We start from the raw sequence: 20,115 nt of genomic DNA, 5'->3' as shown, positions 1-20,115 counted from the left end.
GATCTGTAAGTAGGGTTGCCACCTTTCTGGAAAAAAAATACAAGCCTTCCTATATTTCTGCCTTTTTTTCCTATTAATAACATTGGCATCAAGCATCATTTTTACCGGCCAGGTGGCAACCCTATCTGTGAGCAGAATGATGTTTTCTGTTTCAGAAGGCACTAGGGCTCTGCTACAAGAGCATATTACCTCCCATGTTGTTTAATGGGGAGGAACTGGTTGGTCACTGATGCAGGGGGTACAATTAAAGGAATACTGTAATTGGAAAACATGTTTCTTTTAAAACACATCAGTTAATAGAGCTTCTGTAGCAGAATCCTGCATTTTTTTTTTTAAAAGTGCAAACAGATTTTTTATATTTAATTTTGACATTTCACATAGGACTAGCCATATTCTTCATTTCCCAGGGTGCCCAGACATGTGACTTGTGCTCTGATAAACTTCAGTCGCACTTTACTGCTGAGCTGCAAGTTGGAGTGATATCTCCCCCCTCCCAGCAGCCAATCAGCAGAACAATGGGAAGCAGCTCCCAGTATATATCAGAATAGCACTCAATAGTAAGAAATCTAAGTCTGGCTTGGGACTCCTCCAGTTACATGGGAGTAGGAGAAACAATAGGTTACCTGAAAGCTCCTTCTGAAAGCTCAGACTCAGGCACAATGCACTGAGATGGCGCCTACACACCAATATTACAGCTAAAAAAATACATTTGTTGGTTCAAGAATAGAATTTTAAATGGTAGAGTGAATTATTTGATATGTAAACAGTGTCATTTAGAAATAAAAAATAAAAATACGTTTTCAGAGGACAGACATATTCATTTATCTTTATACATGACGTGACTATTTGCCAAGTGATTGCCCGGCACAAGTGCCACCTGAGTTACGGGCATTCTTACGACACCTCACGGCTGCTAACCAGAAGCATTGCTGCTATGTGGCACTTCTGTTAATACTAATACACCAGCTTGCAGTATGCTTCTCTCTCTGTGTATCTCTCTCTTTACATTTCTAACATCAGACAAATATGAGGATATATTATACATCATGTTTGGTGTGCATGTGTTTTAAGTCTCAATGAAAATTGCTTGAGCGGAACATACTTTTTGCCTGTAGTTTTAATATATAAATATCTATGGTTTCTGTTATTTCTGTCACTAAATAAGAACGTAAATGGAATTGCATTTTAGCACTTCCTGTCACTTCTGGTTTTCAAAGGAGCTGATAAAACTAATTACCAGTCCACTGAGAAAGCCCCGATAATGAATTGCTCAAAGGCCACTGCTTAGAGAAAGGAGAGGTTTGCTTGATTAAAGGTAGGAAGGGGAAAGTTAGTTCAGTGAACACAGACTAACTTTACTAACTTTTTAACTGGTTTTTATAATGGCAAAAAAACAGGAAAATATGGATTTTTTAAAGATTAAAACAATAGGCAGACTGTAATTTCAACACAAGTCTATTTAGTGAACTAATTTTTAGCAAAGGTGTACACTGCCCCTTTAAGTAGCGAGAGGAGATTGTGGGAACTTACCAGACTTGATGCCGTCACCTCATTACAGGATATTCCACGTGGGCTGATTAAGAAGTGGTCTTGTTCTTTATTCACTCTTATCTGGAAGCAAAAGCAAAAGAAACAGTTGTTTATATGAGCTGTTCCTCCTGTCCAGGGTTTTGCCTTTACTGATTCAGTTATACTATGAACCACGAAGAGAATGATGGGCAACCAATACTTTAAAACAATATGAAAGTATCCACCATATGTAATAAAAGGTGCTATGTTTGCCCAGTACCAGTAACCCATATCAACCAATAAGAAGTTTGCCTTTAAACAGGTGACCAGTAAATTCTACCTGCTGATTGGTTGTTATGGGTTTCTGCTTCTGGGCAAACTTAGTGCCGTTTATTACATTACCCCCTAAATATTTTACAACAACAGTCTAGAATGTGTTATATTTGACCAATGGGCTGTGTCCTATGCCTGAAAGTGGCATATGCCCTAAAAGACCAGAAGCATTGTGGTGTTTATTGAGTAATATCTTGTGCCTATATAACAGCAATGGGGTAACTAGAAATTAATGGGCCCGAAAGCAAACATTTTTGGGGGCCTTCTAAACTTTGGGACTAAGGCATTGAAACTGTTTATCAGTTAGTTACCACTGGGCCCTGCAGTGGTCACATGGTCTACATCCTGTGTAGCAGAACTGTCCAACTGGCGGGCTTTAAGACCCTGCATTGTTCACACTTCAGACTGTAGACATCTGCACTATTCAACTGGTCACACCTCAGACTGACTATAGGAGCAGCACTGGCATTGTGTCACTGTATGTACTGCAGTTCAAACTGTTCATTTTGGAGTGGTCATGATCAGTTACTTGTGTATTCAGGATAGGTTTCCCTGTCTCCTTCCCTGCTCTGTCTACCCTGCTCTACCCTGTCTGTGTGTGCCATACTCTGCCTGCCCTAAGCTGCCTGTATGTGCCATACTCTGTCTACCGTATGTTGCCTGTGTGTGCCATACTCTGCCTGCCCTATGCTGCCTGTGTGTGCCATACTCTGCCTGCCCTATGCTGCCTGTGTGTGCCATACTCTGCCTGCCCTATGCTGCCTGTGTGTGCCATACTCTGCCTGACCTATGCTGCCTGTGTGTGCCATACTCTACCTGCCCTATGCTGCCTATGTGTGCCATACTCTGCCTGCCCTATGCTGCCTGTGTGTGCCATACTCTGCCTGCCCTATGCTGCCTGTGTGTGCCATACTCTCCCTGCCCTATGCTGCCTGTGTGTGCCATACTCTGCCTGCCCTATGCTGCCTGTGTGTGCCATACTCTGCCTGCCCTATGCTGCCTCTGTTGGAAATAGTTGTTAGGAGGTCCCTTAGGTGTGTTATTATGTGCTGGGGGTTGCTGTGCTACCCACAGGGGGGATGAGCCATATGGAATTAAGGGTTTTTGCTGCACTACCACCATTGATGTGGGTATGGTCTTAAACGCTCTTGTGATAACATAGGTTTGTTAAGGTCTGTAGTTGGAATCTGATCAGCTATTATCCTGGCTTCTGCTTTAAACCCAGTGGGTGAGCTTTAGCCTGTAGGATAAACCCATGTAAATGGGACTTTTCTAGGAGCCTTAAGGAATTTCTTCCCAGAATCCTGTTATGACTTATTTGCATACGTATGAGGTGGTCTCCTCAAACCTTTTAGTTTGTTCGGGAATACCCACTCCAGGCTCTACCTAAGCTGATCAGAAAACCCTGCGCTACACTGATGAGCCCCAGAAAGGGCGAAACCGGTCTGTAGTTGGGAATCTGATCAGCTATTGTCCTGGCTTCTGCTTTAAACTCAGTGGGTGAGCTGTAGCCTATAGGATAAACCCATGTAAATGGGACTTTTCTAGGAGCCTTAAGGAATTTCTTCCCAGAATCCTGTTATGACTTATTAAGGTTTGTTTGTGATAAACATAGGTTTTGCCATAACAATTCCAGCCCTCAGTACCACAAAACTTGGACAGCACTGGTCTACAGTTATGCCCATTGAAGAGACACACCACTCTGTGATATAGTTACATAGTTAATTTGGGTTGGAAAAAAAACCAAAGTCTATCAAGTTTAACCCTTCCATCACAGAGCTTTTTAAATAAAGTATAAAATAACAATTATTCACAATATCCAATGAAACCACCCTATTAGGGTTCCTCCAGTACTCCCAGTGTATAAAACTGCACTAAATTACTGCTGCTCCCTACTGGAGATGTGCCAGTAACGAATATCATATCCCAGGATGAAATGTCTGCATTGCTAGCTATATGCCAATAATCAGCAGATTGCTATGATCAGACAGACTTTCCCATTACTGCCGTACTAAGCAAAGGGTCTGCATGTTTATACTACTTTCTAACATAAAAGCCTAAGCAAACTTATCTATAGTGTTAGATGGGACTTTTGCTCTTAGAGAGATAACAAATGGATCATTGAAGACACTCATGTCACATATCTTTATAGTCCATCAGACTGGCATCATATTGCTGTTAAGAAAGATCAATGTAAACAGTACGCACCGAGGCAAAGGTACCACTAAGCTGAGCCCAGCCATAAAGGTCCATAAGTCTGTAGACACTGGCGAGTTTGCATCTCATAAGCCGCTCGCCTTTTGCCAGAGGGATGGGGTCATTGCAGTGAATATCGTTGATCGGCAACACCATGGAGGAGCCTAAAAAGAAGTTTGGTTACTTACTGTTTTTTGTTTCATTCCCGTTGAGGCCATCTCACTTATTCTCCCCACCAATATACACACAAGAGTGACAGAATGTTATTAGACTAAAACTATAGAGAATTAGATACAAAGCACAGTGTATCAATATCTACCCCTAAGACTGAACATTATGCTTATCTTTTAAAATGGAGAATCTCAATTACAAGTTTTCTTGGCCAACTATTAGCAAAAGGCACCTACTGACGGGACAGGTTGGGAAGACGGATGGAGCAGTGCTGGCCATGAAGTCTGCAATTTGCCTGAGAGCCCAGATATTAGAGGAGTTGTTTCCCTTCTTCATCTGTTCCTGGATGAGACTCTCCAGCTCTTCCCTGAAAGACTGAGACATAAAGAAAGACCTTATAGTATTTTTTCTTTATTGTATCCTATGGCGTAATATAATAGAGACATTTGAACCAGGTCTAGTAACCCATAGAATCCCAATAAATCCCAAGAATCCCAAGATATTTTCTCATAAACACGTGGCCAGTATGGCTGATTGGTTGTTATGTTACTAGACCATATAGTAAATTTTATTACATTATAGAGCTAGAGTGCAAATGTAGAGGCCCAAACAGCCCAGCCAATAGTGACTGTCTATGGCAACTTACAGCAGCCCCAATGGCATTAGCCAGAATCCACAGATTGCCAGTCTGGGTCTGGCCTCCAAGAAGAGCTTAATCCATGCTGTATCTGTAGTAGGTTGAAGGTGATTTATAGACCCAGATTGTTCTGGAAATCTTTAATAAAACCAGATATTTTTGTTTTATAGTTGTACACATAGAACAGTACTCAATGTAATGGGCATGATTGACTTGACCAAGAGGCCAAACATGCAGGACATAGCTGAATGGATGGAAAGAACTGCTAAAACCCCAAGATAACTGGTCTCAGCAAGGCAGAACTAATATATACTTTAGCAGAGCTGGACAGAATGTGCCTTTACTATCTAAAGGAGTGGTTGCTTTATTTAAGAGGAGATCCTCCAGAGACCATTTTATGCCTTCAGCATCAAGAAGTCAAGGCCAATTATGGATGAGTGGAAACCATGGATTTGTGCAGATCACATTTCATTGCATCTATGCAATAAATTATGCATTAAAATTCAGCAATCATTTTATGAAAGCATAGGAGCAAACTATAATTCATGGACAGGGAAGAGAGGCGTTGGAGAGAATGAATGCTTTGAAACTTCTGCAAACTGAAAATACATTTGTTCCCTGGCAGAAGCAATGAGCCCAAGGTCGCACATAATAAAATACTACATTCATATTGCATATATATATATATTTAGCACTTGCCTGGGGCACAAAAGACTGGGATGGCATAAAATCAAACCCTTTATTGAACTGCCAGTAAAATGACTAATTCACATATTAAATACAGAATCAAATTTTCCCTGCTTTATGGGCAGCAGAACAGTTAATAACAGCCTAGAGGGAACACAAAGATGTCAGGTTGGAAATACCAAAACTGTCTAAGCTGCTCAGGTATCACATTCTTCTATTGAGAACTTAAATATTCACAAAAGGAAACATTCCATCACAAAATGACATACATTTACTTTTCACAGTAGATATTAAGTCCACAGAGTCATCTAGAAATGTGCAACGCATGCCCAGGTCTGCAAACCAAACCCAAAATGACCAGATTTCTTTAAAATCACTAAATGCTATGGGATACTAGAACCTGGTCCCATTTTGTTTCTATTTTACCTTTCTCTCTACATCTGTAATAAGTCCTCCAAATTAACTTAACCTTTCTTGTAAAGGTGAAGTTATAAGACAATATTTGACTCTTTCTTTGGGTACTTGGGTATTTTGGAAACTGCTTGAAATTGTATGCAGTTACAGCTTGGAGTTACAGCCTTTGTTCAGCTTCTAACAAGGTTACAGAAATGAGAAATCATTGGTTTATTTGGGTGTATGATTTATGGGCAGGCCACAAAGGCCTAGGGGCAGTGAAGATCTGGGGGTGGTACCCTGCCTACTGCCTGTAGATTCAGTGGGAACAGGGTGGGAGATTTTGACAGCCGCTTAAATATCCCTCCCCAGTGGAGAAGATTATGTTTGAGAGGCTCTGTGGCTGGTAGCGGTGTCCTAAACAGCTGGAGGTTGGTGTGGGGTTTGTGCAGGCTACAGAAGGGGGAGGAAGGTACGAGTTGGGTTGAAGCAGCGAGGGAAGAGACAGACCGGCCTAGAGACACACAAGTTTTAAATCTGACCCTAGGGGGCTGATTTACTAATCCACGAATCTGAATTCCGAATGGGAAAAAATCGGATTGGAAACAAACATTTTTTTGCGAATTTTTCGTATTTTTGCGTTTTTCGTTGCCGTCGCAACTTTTTCGTGAATTGTCGCGACTTTTTCGTGAATTGTCGTGACTTTTTCGTAGTAGTTACGACTTGCGTGAATTGTCGCGTCTTTTTTCGTATTGAGCGCTAGTAAACGGCGGGCAAACCTTTGCGATTTTTTTGTGACGGCTACGAAAAAGTTGCAACAATTTACGGAAAAGTCGCAACGGTGAGGAAAAAAATCGCAAAATACCGATCATTACGAAAAAAACTCATTTGGACGCTTTTCGGGCGTTCGTGGATTAGTAAATCAGCCCCTAGGTGTATTTATGGGAGCAAATATGTTTTTGCCTGCAAAACTCATCCCAAATAACCTTTAAACTGAGCTTTCTGGTGAATCTAGGAGAGCCAGCGCCGGATTTGTACTCCGTGCACCCCTAGGCCGCCCCTCCCCTCTTCCCCGAGCACGCATGCGCGAACGCTCAACACCCCCCCACCCCCCCCGCGCGGCAGCGAGTGCGCATGCGCAACCAGAAATGACATACGGAGCAGTGGGGAGAGGTCCCCATTGCTCCGTATGGGGGCAAAATTTAAAAATGTAGTTGCGGCGGGGCAGCATGCCGCCCCTAAATTCCTGCCGCCCTAGGCCCGGGCCTTTGTGGCCTCTCCACAAATCCGGGCCTGAGGAGAGCAAATGGGCTTACCCCTTACCTCTCACCCTAAGGGTGAAAACACTCAGAGCTACTTATTAGCAGCTACTTGTTACAGCTACTAAATGCCAGAAAATTACTGCCATAGAGTGAGAATACTGAGAATAGCTTCTGCTAAAACACATGTAGCTACTAGTAGCAGCTACTTGTTGTGGCTACTAAAATAGACAATGCTGATCATTTACTGATAATTGTCTCTACGTGTGTTTTAGCAGAGGCAATTCTCAGTACTGTCTATGGCAGGAGATTTTTTTGGAGTTTAGTAGCTGTGAAAAACATAGCTGCTACTAGTAGCTCTCTGTGTGCGTCTTCACCCTAAGTGGAGTTCAGGCTGAGACCCCTGCCACTGCTTAAAGCACCCCCCCCAGGGGGGCAAAAAAGTATTTTGATTAGTGAGAGAATCCCGTCACGATTTCTCACTTCGACAGCATAATCAGAAGGGTACTATAGTTGAATGGAAAATACAATTGATTGATGTTACACAGTGAGCAAAAATCCACTACATATTGTTCTAATTATATAATCCACCCCTCCCCTAATATTTTATTCAAAATCTGCACAATGGTTGATGGAATTGAGGGATTTTTTGGCGAGCACTCAGCTCAGCTGTATTTGTCTACTGTTTACAAGCTCAAGATCAAAATTGAAGGCATTACTGACCTAGTGCATGGTGAAAAGCACTTTGGCAAGGAACAAGTAGATGGTGCGGTAGTGTAGTGTAAGGGTTTAATAATGTGTTTGTGTACAGTGTAAACATTTTTTCCAATCACCAGTCCCCAGTTTAGCACTTACTGGACTCTGCAGTATCATGCTCACTCTCTTCTTCTGCTCCATTACATTAAAGTCTTGCCTGAGATCAGCCGCCATGTTTCGGACTCGCAGATATTCTGGGTCGTCTTCAGTGTATCGGTCAAAATATTTTTGCTCCTGGGGCGGTGGAGAGGACACAGCCTCAGGGGTGGCCTCACTGCTCATCTTTGCGGGTCACTATGATCTCCACCTTTTGTTGACTCCTGAAAGTCAAGAATCATATTCAGTGTGTTAGGGGAATATCATCTCAGCACCACTCAGTGACTAATACTTATTTAAGATTAGCCTAAATATGACAAATATTTCTATATGGGGCAGTGTTTTTAGCTGGTTTATGGACTTCAACAATATTACGAAAAAACATCAGCTGCCTATTTTTACATAAGAAATATAACATGTATCAGGGGATTCAGAGACAATCATAGATGTATGGTCATTTCTCTCACATAGATAATAAATAATAGCACAATGGAAACAATGGAAGGAGACTGACAAAAGAAAATGGTGTATTTCATATGTCTATGGTCAATTATCGAGGTGATCTTATGTAAAACTGAATTCCCCTATCTGCTTTGTTATATATACAGCATATATATGTGTGTGCTAATAATATTCAAATGCTAATTAAACACTGTTTGGGGTATGTACAGCATTCCTGAATTCATTCATGATCACTTAAGTGGACAGGAGTAAAGGCCCCCATACACGGGCTGATAGAAGCTGCCGATATCGGTCCCTTGGACCAACTCGGCATCTTATCTGCCCGTGTAGGGGCAGAAACGAGCGGGCTGGCCGACCGATATCTGGCCTGAAATTGGCCAGATATCAATCGGCCAGGTTAGAAAATCCAGTCAGATCGGGGGCCGCATCAGCTCGTTGATGCAGTCCACGAACCGACTGCCCCATTGCCACCTACAAAATCCGGTCGTTTGGCGATCTCGCCGTGTATGGGGACCTTAATAAGGCTGATGTCCCATGGAGTGGTTTAGTCAACTGTGATAGATCTCTGGCACAGGTGACTAACTGCTCCAAAATGTCTTTCCACTGGCAAGAATAGGAGTCACCAGTGGAAAGCTCTTCATATCGCTTTGGTGTTTCAGGGGCAACTAAACCATGAGACATCGGACTTAAAGGTTTAGGGTAAAAGGTTTACCCTTTTTCAAGAACAGGTTCAGCAGGTATAACCTAGAAGGAGTGTGCACTAGCTTGTCCATAGTCCAGCAGAAGTATGTACTGACCTAGTGGGAGCATGGCTAGCTTGTGTTGACCCACTGATATTCTGCAATAGCTACTCTCTGGCCTAGCAGGATTATGCACTAGCTCTTCCACAGAGGTAGACATAAGGTATTCATACAGAAAGGTAGACATACAGAAATTTTGTAAGGGTGTTGCATTTATTGAAGGGGTTGTTCACCTTTACAATAACTTTTAGTATGATGTAGAGACTACTATTCTGATACAATTTGCAATTGGTCTTCATTGTTTATTGAATTATTTAGCTTTTTGTTCAGCAGCTCTCCAGTTTGGAATTTCAGCGGCCATCTGGTTGCTAGGATACAATTTAACCTAGCAACCAGGCAGTGATTTAAAAGACATACAGGAATATGAATAGAGGAGGGCCTAAGGCAAAGTAATAAAAAGTAACAATAACAATAGAATAGTAGCTTCACAGAGCAATAGTTTTTGACTGCCCCATTTGAAAGCTGCAAAGAGTCAGAAGAGGAAGGCAAATAATTAAAAAAATTAAAAAAACTTCTATAACATACTAAAAGTTACCCTGAAGGTGAACCACCCCTTTAACCATCAAAGTACCATGCTTCACAGCAGGACATCAAGGTACCTCTCTCTCTGTCTCTAAGCTAGTGGCTGTCTAACTTTTTTAGGTCAGTCTTCCCCTTTGTTAACCGATATTTGATCATCCCCCTCCTTAACTCATTACAAGTTTACAGATACAGCGCAACATTGATGTATCAGTCATTCAGTTATTGTTCCAAAAATATTTAGAACAGCATCTAGAAACCAAAAATGTTTGGTATTGGCAAAGTAATGTGCATTCATACATTTGAATAATGTTTTACAGAAATTGCATAATATGCTCAGATTTACTGTAGTTTGCTTTTATACAGGAATCCTACACAGTATCAAACAATAAATCCAATGGGTCTTGACAGGTATTCATCAGCATTTATTGTAAATACTCCAGTCAGCATCATGAAATGCATCCATAACAATCAATGGCAGAAAAAAAAAAAAAACATATATATATATGTGTATAGCATTTTGTACAAGGGCTACATGTTCTGCTGCCATTGCTAGGTTTCTGGGTTCAGTTCCAACCAGTTCCAACCAGGGCACTATCTGCGAAATCAGGCCCCCACCCCCCCAAGGGACCCCACCGTAGTGCCCACACTTCCCCCCCCTCCTGGGCCCCGGAGTGCCTTGGGGTTTTTTCCCAGTGTCCCGCCAGCCCGGTCCAACCCTGTGCGAAATGAATTTGTATGCTCTCCTTGTGCTTGTGTGCTTGTGTGTTTATCTTCTGGTTTCTTCCCACATTTCAAAAACATACAGGCAGGTTAACTGATTTCTGATAAAACCCTAGTGAGTGTGATAGGAAACTTAGACTGTAAGCTCCATTGAGCATTCATTTGAATCATTTCTGTAGAGTGCTGCAGAACATATTAGCACTATATAAATGTAGGGATCTCCAAAATTGGGCCCCTAGGTTGGTTACCCCCAGGATAGACCCCAAGGGTGGGTGAAACTTAATAGTGCAACACTTTTGGGTGGGTTGGCACCTAAATAGTTAATAGGGGATTAGCTTCCCTGCAGTTCAATAGTTAGGCCACAGGGTGGTACAGTAATATAAAAGGCTGTGCAGCCATGTGCCTGCAGGTCTTTCAGCCTGGGACCCCTCTTGGAGAAGAGGATAACAACAGGTCAGAGTTAAGGTGGCCATACACGCACCGATATTATCGTACGAAACCTCGTTTCGTACGATAATCGGTGCGTGTATGGCATGTCAGCGAGCCGACCGATATCGCAGGAAGCTGCTGAAATCGGTCGGCTCGCCGATCGGCCAAGTTAGAAAATTTTGATCGGGCGCCATAGAAGGCGCCTGACCAAAATTCTCCCTTCAGAGCTGAATCGGCAGAAGGAGGTAGAAATCCTATTGTTTCTACCTCCTTACCTGCCGATTCAGCCCTGAATGGTGTGTGGCGGATCTGACGATGTTTCGTGCGACCGACGGTCGTACGAAACATCGTGAGATCGCCACGTGTATGGCCAGCTTTAGACAGTGAGTGATTGTTATAGACCGCTCTAGGAGTGGTAGGCAGGTTATCTAGTTGGGCAGCGTGGCCCCTACAGGAGAATTTACTGGATTAAGATCCACCAGCACTCATAGCTGGAGTCAGGGTATAAAGTGCTAAGTGTAGGAGATTTGCCTAATCCAGGGGTATCTAAGTGGAAGTACCGGGGTGAGGTCTGCTGAGGGGGTGTCCGCTTGGCGTGTAGTACCGGGAAGTGCCCTAGAGAGGGGCTTCTGGCGAGAAGTACCGGAGGGAACCCCTAAAGGGAATCATCTGGCGTGTAGTACTGCTAATACCTCGTGGAGAGAGGGTCTCTTAAGGAAGAGGGAGTATACCCTGACTGTAACATTGCTCCTGTGTGTAACCTGCCTGTCTGATACATCTGTACAATAAATAAGTTCCACTGGTTAAACATCCATCCAGTGTCCTGTCTCTGCATATCTGGAGGATCCACCTGCCTGGTAAGCAACTACCCCAGGGAGGGGGCAAGGTGCCAGGAGTGCTGGGAGTCCCCACACTGCAGTACAGTATCAAGGTCTCAGGAGGGGAGTTATAGTTCATTCTATCCCTATCCTGGGTGGAGGCACGCCAAAGTATAAAGAAATAGCTGTTCCCCAAAGTAAGCGGGGCTCAGGACTCCTGAAAGCGCCAAGTATAGTGACATATCAGCAGGTAGTGCCACATCTATTTATAAAGTGGGCTACATAAATAAAATAAAAAATAATATATATTAAAAAAATAGGCACCTAGACCCCAGTGCTGTACGTTGGCCTGGACTGGGATTCAAAATAAGCATTTCAAGTACACAGGGACCCAAACAGCCCCCCACCAGCCCAATAAATAGTGACTGTCTATGGCATCTTACAGCAGCCTCTCTGGCATTTGCCAGAACGCACAGATTGCCAGTCCAGGCCCGACTGTATATCACAGAATGCATCCCACAGCTAAGCCTGCATGGTGTCCCCACCCTTTCCTCCAGGGGTGAGATAAATTTTATTATAGCTCATACAGCACATGTGGCCAGATGGATTAGAGAGTAGGGAATACAAAGTAAGTTATTTGTTCTTCCATTTAAAGGGGTGGTTCACCTTAACTATTTGCAGCTTTCAGATAGGGGGCACTGACCCCTGCAGCCAAAAAACTATTGCTCTGTTAGGCTACAATTTTATTGCTATAGTTCATTTTTATTTTTATTTGTACAGTGCTGCGGAATATGTTGGCGCTTTATAAATAAATGTTAATAATAATAGTAATATGTTTGTATATAAATTGTTATTTATAATTTACAAAAAACTAATTCAAATATGGGCAATATGCAGTTTAGCCATAGTGTGCTGAATGGACATTTTCTTGTATTTCACTGATACTTTTTGGTACAAGCACTTTCAGTGATGATGGGCTGCCATGTTCACCCTGCCCCACTCATTAGAACACTATGCAAGGACGAGTTGTCTCAGAACACTGCAGCTCCATGTCATGAAACTGCATGCCTCAGCACATGACAATGCCCAAAGAAGCCCCTACATCTAACATCTGAGGAATTGTGTTGTATTTTAGGACACTAGAGATATAGATAAATATAGGATATAGAAAATCAAACAAATATTAGTATATAGATTCTGCTGTATACTGTGTGCATGGTGGGAACATGTGCTTATCAGCTGCAGGCAGTGAGCTCTGCTTGCCTAGGGCCCCTTGGGACCATAAGAGCAGCAGGCGTGGGAGCACTGAGTACATCTCCCTCTTTCGACATGTCAGCTCCCAAGTGGCCTATGAGTGCTTAAAGGAGAACTAAACCGTAAATATGAATATGGCTAAAAATGCCATATTTTATATTCTGAACTTACTGCATCAGCCTAACTTTTCTGCATCTAAATAGCAGTAATGATCCAGGTCTGTACAGTTATAACAGGAGCTCCCTATCTTGGAAAGTGCCTGCGACACTCACATGCTCAGTGGGCTCTCAGCAGTTGTTGTGAAGCTAAGCTTAGGGGTCGTCGCAAATTAATAAGCAGAAAATGAGGTTGGTCTGCAATATAAGCTGATGCTACAGGTCATCAGAGTTTATGGGAGTCCAGTGACACACCAATGGTACGTGTGCATGCCGTGTGATAACTTAAGGTAGACCCAGGACACAATGAGCAGGAGTAGGAAGGGCAAATAACACAAGGGGAGAGCAGTCGTGCCCGATTTGAAGCTGGCCATGCACATATATTCCCTGTATAGGGTTGCTATACCGTCACTGCATGCCCATGCTGCCCATGAATGAAAACATCCACCCATGAAACTCCCTTTCCGCTAATATATCTAACAGCCACATTTTGACCCTTCCACATAGGTGCAACATTACAAGTGGCTGCCAATGAAATGTACAAATTAGCACTGTGTCTGCTTGATACATGACCCCAGAGATGGATACATACTATAAAGCTGGTGGTAAAGTACAACTATGTTGCGGACATTTGCTTCCCTCTGACTGGGCACAGCATGCATATGTTTGTGAATTAGCAAAGACTTGGCGTTTCAACCTCTGTGCATCTGGGACCCTTTCCCTGTGTATCTGAGTAAATATGCTCTGTGTATCATCACTCCCCTAAAGTAGCCTGGTGAATTATTTAGTTCCTGTGAAATGGCCTGTGTTGCACATACCTATAATGGTGCATCTGAATGAATGTGCTCTCTGTGCATTTGCCTTGACTCTATACAGTACCTGAGTCAACCAAAGCCAGTTTAAAGGAACAGTAATGCCAAAAAATAAAAGTGCTCAGTGTAATTAAAATATAATGTACTGTTGCCCTGCACTGGTGAAAGGAGACTTCAGTGTGGCCCTCCAGCTGTTGCTTATAGGGCTTTATCAATTCAAGCCTAGGCAAGGTTCAAAATTGAGGAGAATGGGGCCCCCCAGGCATAGAGTATATTATATAGTATCGTACAGAGCTCTGTTGTGACAACAAAACTATACTCTGGTACTTTGTACCAAATTGCCTCAACCTCCCCATATGATCCTCTCAGTCCTCCATTTCTCTAACTTAATTAATATCCTATTTCACCTACTTCACTGTAAAAATCAGTGAGGCTCATATTATAACAGTGATCCCCAACCAATGGTTTGTGAGCAACATGTTGCTCTCTAACCCCTTGGATGTTGCTCCCAGGGTCCTCAAACTAGATTGCCATTTTTGAATTCCTGGCTTGGGGGTAAGTTTTGGTTGCATAAAATCCAGTATAATGCCAAACAGAGCCTTCTATAGGCTTCCAGTCCACATAGGGGCTACCAAATAGCCAACTATAGCTCTTATATGCACCCCAGGAACTTTTTCCATGCCTGTGTTGCTCCCCAACACTTTTTCCATTTGAATGTGGCTCACGAGCATAAAAGGTTGGAGATCCCTGTATTATAACATAGGTGCTAAGTTGCATACCAAATCTTGCATTTTTATGTGAAGTTCTCTTCTGGTGTAACTCATTACCTATGTAAGTAAATGGGTCTTTTGTGTTTCATATATAATATATAAAAAAAATAATAAAATAAAGTATATATATATATATATATATATATATATATATACAGTATATATATTGATACGTGAACTGATGTTGCTATATAAATAATAATAATAATAATATGTATATATTGCTCAGTGGACTTTGTGTTAGTGTTTATCTACATCCCTTTGCTTTGCCTGTAACTGAGTCAGTCTGTTCTGTGCCTCATTACTTATCTCAGTCTATTGTGCGCATCTCAGTTTGTGTGGGGGTGTGCAAAGCAGTAGATGAGATAGCGGCTCCGGTACCAGTGTATCTGTGTGCTGTACATATAAAAGCCCAAAATGACAGCAGCTCTAAATAATATTAGCTTACTGTTGCATGAAAACACATCAGAGAAACCAGCAGAAAGTTCTCTCTTGATAAATATGGATCATTTGCTTGACAGCAGCAGTGTCCTAGATTTGCCTTGATAAATACGACCTCAGTATTGAACATCGGTCTGCACTGTGACTCGTTCCAGCCTAGATCCTCCTGCTCCCATCTCTTATTGCTCATTATAAAGCCTCAGATGCTTCTAACAATAAATAATACATATCCCCTACAGGTACCTGCACAGAAGCAGGACATTCGTGGGTAAGCCAAAATATGCAGCTGAAGGAATGGACTGTACAGACCTGCTAGGCCCAACCATGACATGTTCTGCCAGCATAATAATTCTCACTGTGCATCCCATATTATGTATTTACGCAAATCTGTATTTATCTTGGCATTTTTACATTATGTACATTTGTACAGTAGAGTATATTGACCCTGCATGGCACTGAAGCAGTTAAACGCATCAAATCCCAGCCCTCCTCCTCTTCTACAGAACTGCAGCATCCCCGGGGTTGCTAGGATACAATGACAGGAGTGGGGATAGTCATGCAGCAAGCTAACTGCCACCCTCTCTTTCTATATAATCATACACATGTACGCGTTGCAAGGGCCCAGGCAGCTGCTGCCAGCCGAACACTCCTCCTTCAATTACTGGCAACCCAGCAAAATCTAGTGGCTCAGCTGTAATAAAGACACATGTCATAGCATCACCACAGCCCTCCCTGTATGTTGCTGTTTAGCAGTTAAGAGCAGTCGCCAGCCATCTGAGGCAGAACATGATAATTAAGGGCCCCAGTTCTAGGGCTTTGTGTCTCTATACATAGCTCCCAATATTACTCCATGCCCCATTCTGCCTTAATGCCACCCAGTTACACCCCCTTTCAGCTTGGAATACAACTCACTGTCATTTTTTTTTAACTTATCGGCCAATTTCATTGTGATCTGACAATTATCGTAAGGTTAGTGTGCACTGAATGATTGTACATCTAGCGACATTTCATCCAATATCAGACAGAAAATCGATTGGGCAGGTTTGAAAATTTTCATGACGAACAATGAAATTTGTCCATTTGCCGGACCAAGCAGGCAGCTACCACAGGTTTTCCTAGCTTCAGCTAAATAATGATGCTTGAAATGGTGGTTTTTGTTGACAAATAAACGATGATAAGTGTGGTCATGCCATACGAAAAAAATAAAAAAAAAATAAAAAATATATATATATATATAGTATTATGAATTAATGTATAGTATAATTAATATATAGTGTCATTCTTTTATGGGCCTTATGCACAAAGAGCTGATGCCGTGCTAGGATGGGGGCTAATGTGCCTTTGTGCAAAACACAATACCAGTTGCGATTCAGGGAAAGAAGCATGGAAAATTGCACCAGGTTTTGCACTTTGCACCATATTTATGATGGCTTGTAGCTTTTTAGTCTACTGCTGTGCAAACTGTGTGTAATAAACATACAGTGCCCCTTAAGCAATATCTCTGGGCTCCTCAGAACCTGTGAGAAGATGGTCTATTTTGCACAAATGTACTGAAATTGTTCATTAGTCAGAACCTTATTGTGTAACTATCCCCTAGTCTCTGTTGGTAAGTAAGCACGGCTCTGTGGCAGGAACCACCTTTTCACCTCAAATGTGAAACAGACCTACCTCATATTGATATTTGAAAAAACACAAAAAACTTTCTAAACTGCCCCAGAGGAGTGTTTTAAATAGATATTCTGATAAAATTCCTGTGTATAAGGAAGGGACAGTCAGCAGCCATTTTATTCCCAACACTCTCAGGATGCTGGGAGTTGTAGCTTAACATCCAAATGTGCCCTCCCCAGGATTAAATCTGATATTGCAGAGGAGGGACCACAAAATATGGCTGCCCTTTATATTTAATACCAGATTCTGGGGTTTTCTTTTCACTCATGTTGTTGTGAACTAAAACTACTAGTAAACCTATTTGCTGGGAAAAAAGAACATACTCTGGATGTACACTTGCCCCCCCATATAGGAAATGCAGAAACCAATGGGAGGCTAAAGATGAATAATATATATTAGCAATGACCATTCGGCAGCCCCCTAGCTGTTGTTGAATTAAAATTCCCAGCATTCCCAAGTGGCCTAAGGGCTGAATAACACTGTACACATATGAGGGACATGGTCGTTCAGCTATTGTTCGATATCTCCCATAATTCCCATTAAGGATGCACCAAATCCACTTTTTTGGGAGTCGGTGAAACACAAATTCTGTGTTCATGTGACGAAAAGTCATGTGATTTTAAGGATTCAGATTTGGATCGGCCAGGCACTTGGATTCAGCTGAATCCTACTGAAATAGGCTGAATCTTGGCGGAATCCCAAACTAAATCATGGAGTTGGTACATCCCTAATTCCCATACAGTTGGAGCCATCCCTGACATATATACTGAAAATATCTAATGATGTTGTAATGATGTTACACAAGATAACGTATCCTTTATACTTTTATATATGTTGCCCTCCAAGGGGCCACAGAGATTCTGTGGCCCCAAACTAAACCCTATGTGCTCTGCAGCACACAGTTACTCACATAGCATCTCCTAGCAACCCCAGGCAAGAGGCAAATGTGTCAGACATCAGGGACCTTCTGCTCCTGGCAACCGGCTCTGGGCTTAGGTGACTGTCCCATGTGGGGCCAAGCTGAGTACTGTCCCTACCGCCTGGAAATGCTGACAGCATCTCCCACGTGTCCTGCTGCTGCTGCTGCTGCAGATCCGTCTCATGATCTAGTGAGAGGGGGGACAGATGGCTGCTTCCAGGAGATAAACTCACTGCCTACTCCACCCACTGCTCTACCTAAAAAATAAAATGTAATAGCGACCAACAGAAAACTCAGGGAGGGAGGGTAAAGTGACACATGTTAACTCTTTTTAAGCCATGAAAGTTCTAGGAAAAGGCAGAATGATGTTCTCACGGGGCCCCAGCGCCAGAGAATATACTTTAGAAATAAAATGTCCTTAGTATAAGTACCAATGACTTATTATTACACTGCGCAAACAGGGCTGCCTCAGGGTAAATTAGAAATGTTTTATAAATACTAGAAGATTATATTATAATACAGAAAAGCCAGGAGTAGCATATAGGCTTATAAACAGTGCTTTGTGATGCACCCCCTGTTATAACATAACAGAATATTAGAAGTCACCTCACAGTCCCTGCTGTCCTATGTCTGTGTCTACAGTCCCTGCCCTTTCCTTAATACCTATACATATACATTATATAAACACATCTATATATATATAAATGATGGTTAGTTTGGCTCCTCCCTCTATATGGTGCTTCGAGTGGCTGCACACCCAAAGGCTAGTCCAGTAAATAAAGCCTGGTCAGGAATATTCAGCTTCTATTTCAGTATCCCATTAATATCAGAAAGCTGGCAGTTATAGTTCAACAAGAACTAAAGGGATGCAGGTTATACACGCCTGAATTATAAAACTCAGTCAAATTCATTCAGTGAAATTATTTTTAGCACTGTTACTTCATTGATAGTGATTTGATCAAGTACTTACCTGTGATTTTTGTTATAGGAATTGAGATTATTTTATTTATTTGAACCCTTTTGACCAAAGCTTAACTGCAAGGGGGAAGCACAATCATTGAAGCAGGGCATTTGGGCATAGGCGGATTTTCAATAAGGCTATGGAAGGCTAAGCCTCCCCAAACCTGCTTGGCACATTAAAAAAAACAAAACAAAAAAAAAAACCTTACTCCGTTTCTGCACTGTCCTGGAAAGCTGTTCTTGCAAGCCCGTTTTGCTGTGCTCCGATTGGATCTTTCTTCTTGTGGATTCTCCAATCAGAGCACAGCTTTCTTGACAGACAGTAAAATTGACCAATCAGAGCACACATGCACACAGGGATCGGGAGATTTTGCAAAAAGAATCTGCAGCTGTAACTTTACCTAAGAACCAACTCTCAACTTTTGCTGCAAATTTCATCCCACAGGTACTATACACAGGTACTATACACAGGCGCTATACACAGGCGCTATACACAGGCGCTATACACAGGCGCTATACACAGGCGCTATACACAGGCGCTATACACAGGCGCTATACCCAGGCGCTATACCCAGGCGCTATACACAGGCGCTATACACAGGCGCTATACACAGGCGCTATACACAGGCGCTATACACAGGCGCTATACACAGGCGCTATACACAGGCGCTATACACAGGCACTATACACAGGCACTATACACAGGTACTATACACAGGCACTATACACAGGTACTATACACAGGTACTATACACAGGTACTATACACAGGTACTATACACAGGCACTATACACAGGCACTATACACAGGTACTATACAGTTCTAAAGAATCACTAGCTGACATTAAATTGTTTTTTGCCTGACCTGACATCTATAATAATTTATAATCTATCCCCTACCCTAACAGATGGAGGGTAAGTTAACTCTTTCCCTCTGAAAAAGCTCATTGTGTGTTTGTATATTTGTTGTTATTTTTTGCACTTACTATTTTTTTTTTTTTGTCATTGTTTTGTTCATTTATAGTAAGTTACAGTGGGGCCAATGTTGTGTATCAGTGCCAGTGTTATAGTGCCAGGGCCTGAATATCTGCCCTCAGTACCCACTGCTTCTCACTGTATATAATGTGCTGGTTTTGTAAATACGGACTGCGTCTCACTGTATATAATGGGGAGTCAGTACCCACTGCCTTTCTTGCTATAAAACTAACATAAACACATCTAAAGGGGTTGTTCACTTTTAAGTTAACCTTTAGTATGTTATGAAATTGCCTATTCCTAGCAACTTTGCAATTGGTCTTCCTAATTAATTTTTTTGAATAATTTGCCTCTGTTCTGCCTCTTTCCAGATT

The 20,115-nt window shown here is 42.2% G+C and overlaps 1 protein-coding gene across 1 annotated transcript in view; it reads right to left on the bottom strand.

The window, feature by feature from the left end:
- The window catches only part of add2 (adducin 2), a gene marked incomplete in the record, with an annotated part of 43,039 nt that overhangs the window by 13,004 nt on the left and 9,920 nt on the right, over positions 1-20,115 (bottom strand). Inside the window, 4 exon segments of the mRNA NM_001102963.1 lie at positions 1,531-1,611; positions 4,051-4,202; positions 4,446-4,584; positions 8,041-8,261. Coding sequence (NP_001096433.1) covers positions 1,531-1,611; positions 4,051-4,202; positions 4,446-4,584; positions 8,041-8,223 — 555 coding nt within the window.

Source organism: Xenopus tropicalis, chromosome 3, assembly GCF_000004195.4.
Source record: "Xenopus tropicalis strain Nigerian chromosome 3, UCB_Xtro_10.0, whole genome shotgun sequence".
Classification (NCBI taxonomy): domain Eukaryota; kingdom Metazoa; phylum Chordata; class Amphibia; order Anura; family Pipidae; genus Xenopus; species Xenopus tropicalis.
This window is presented reverse-complemented; position numbering and strand designations above follow the sequence as displayed.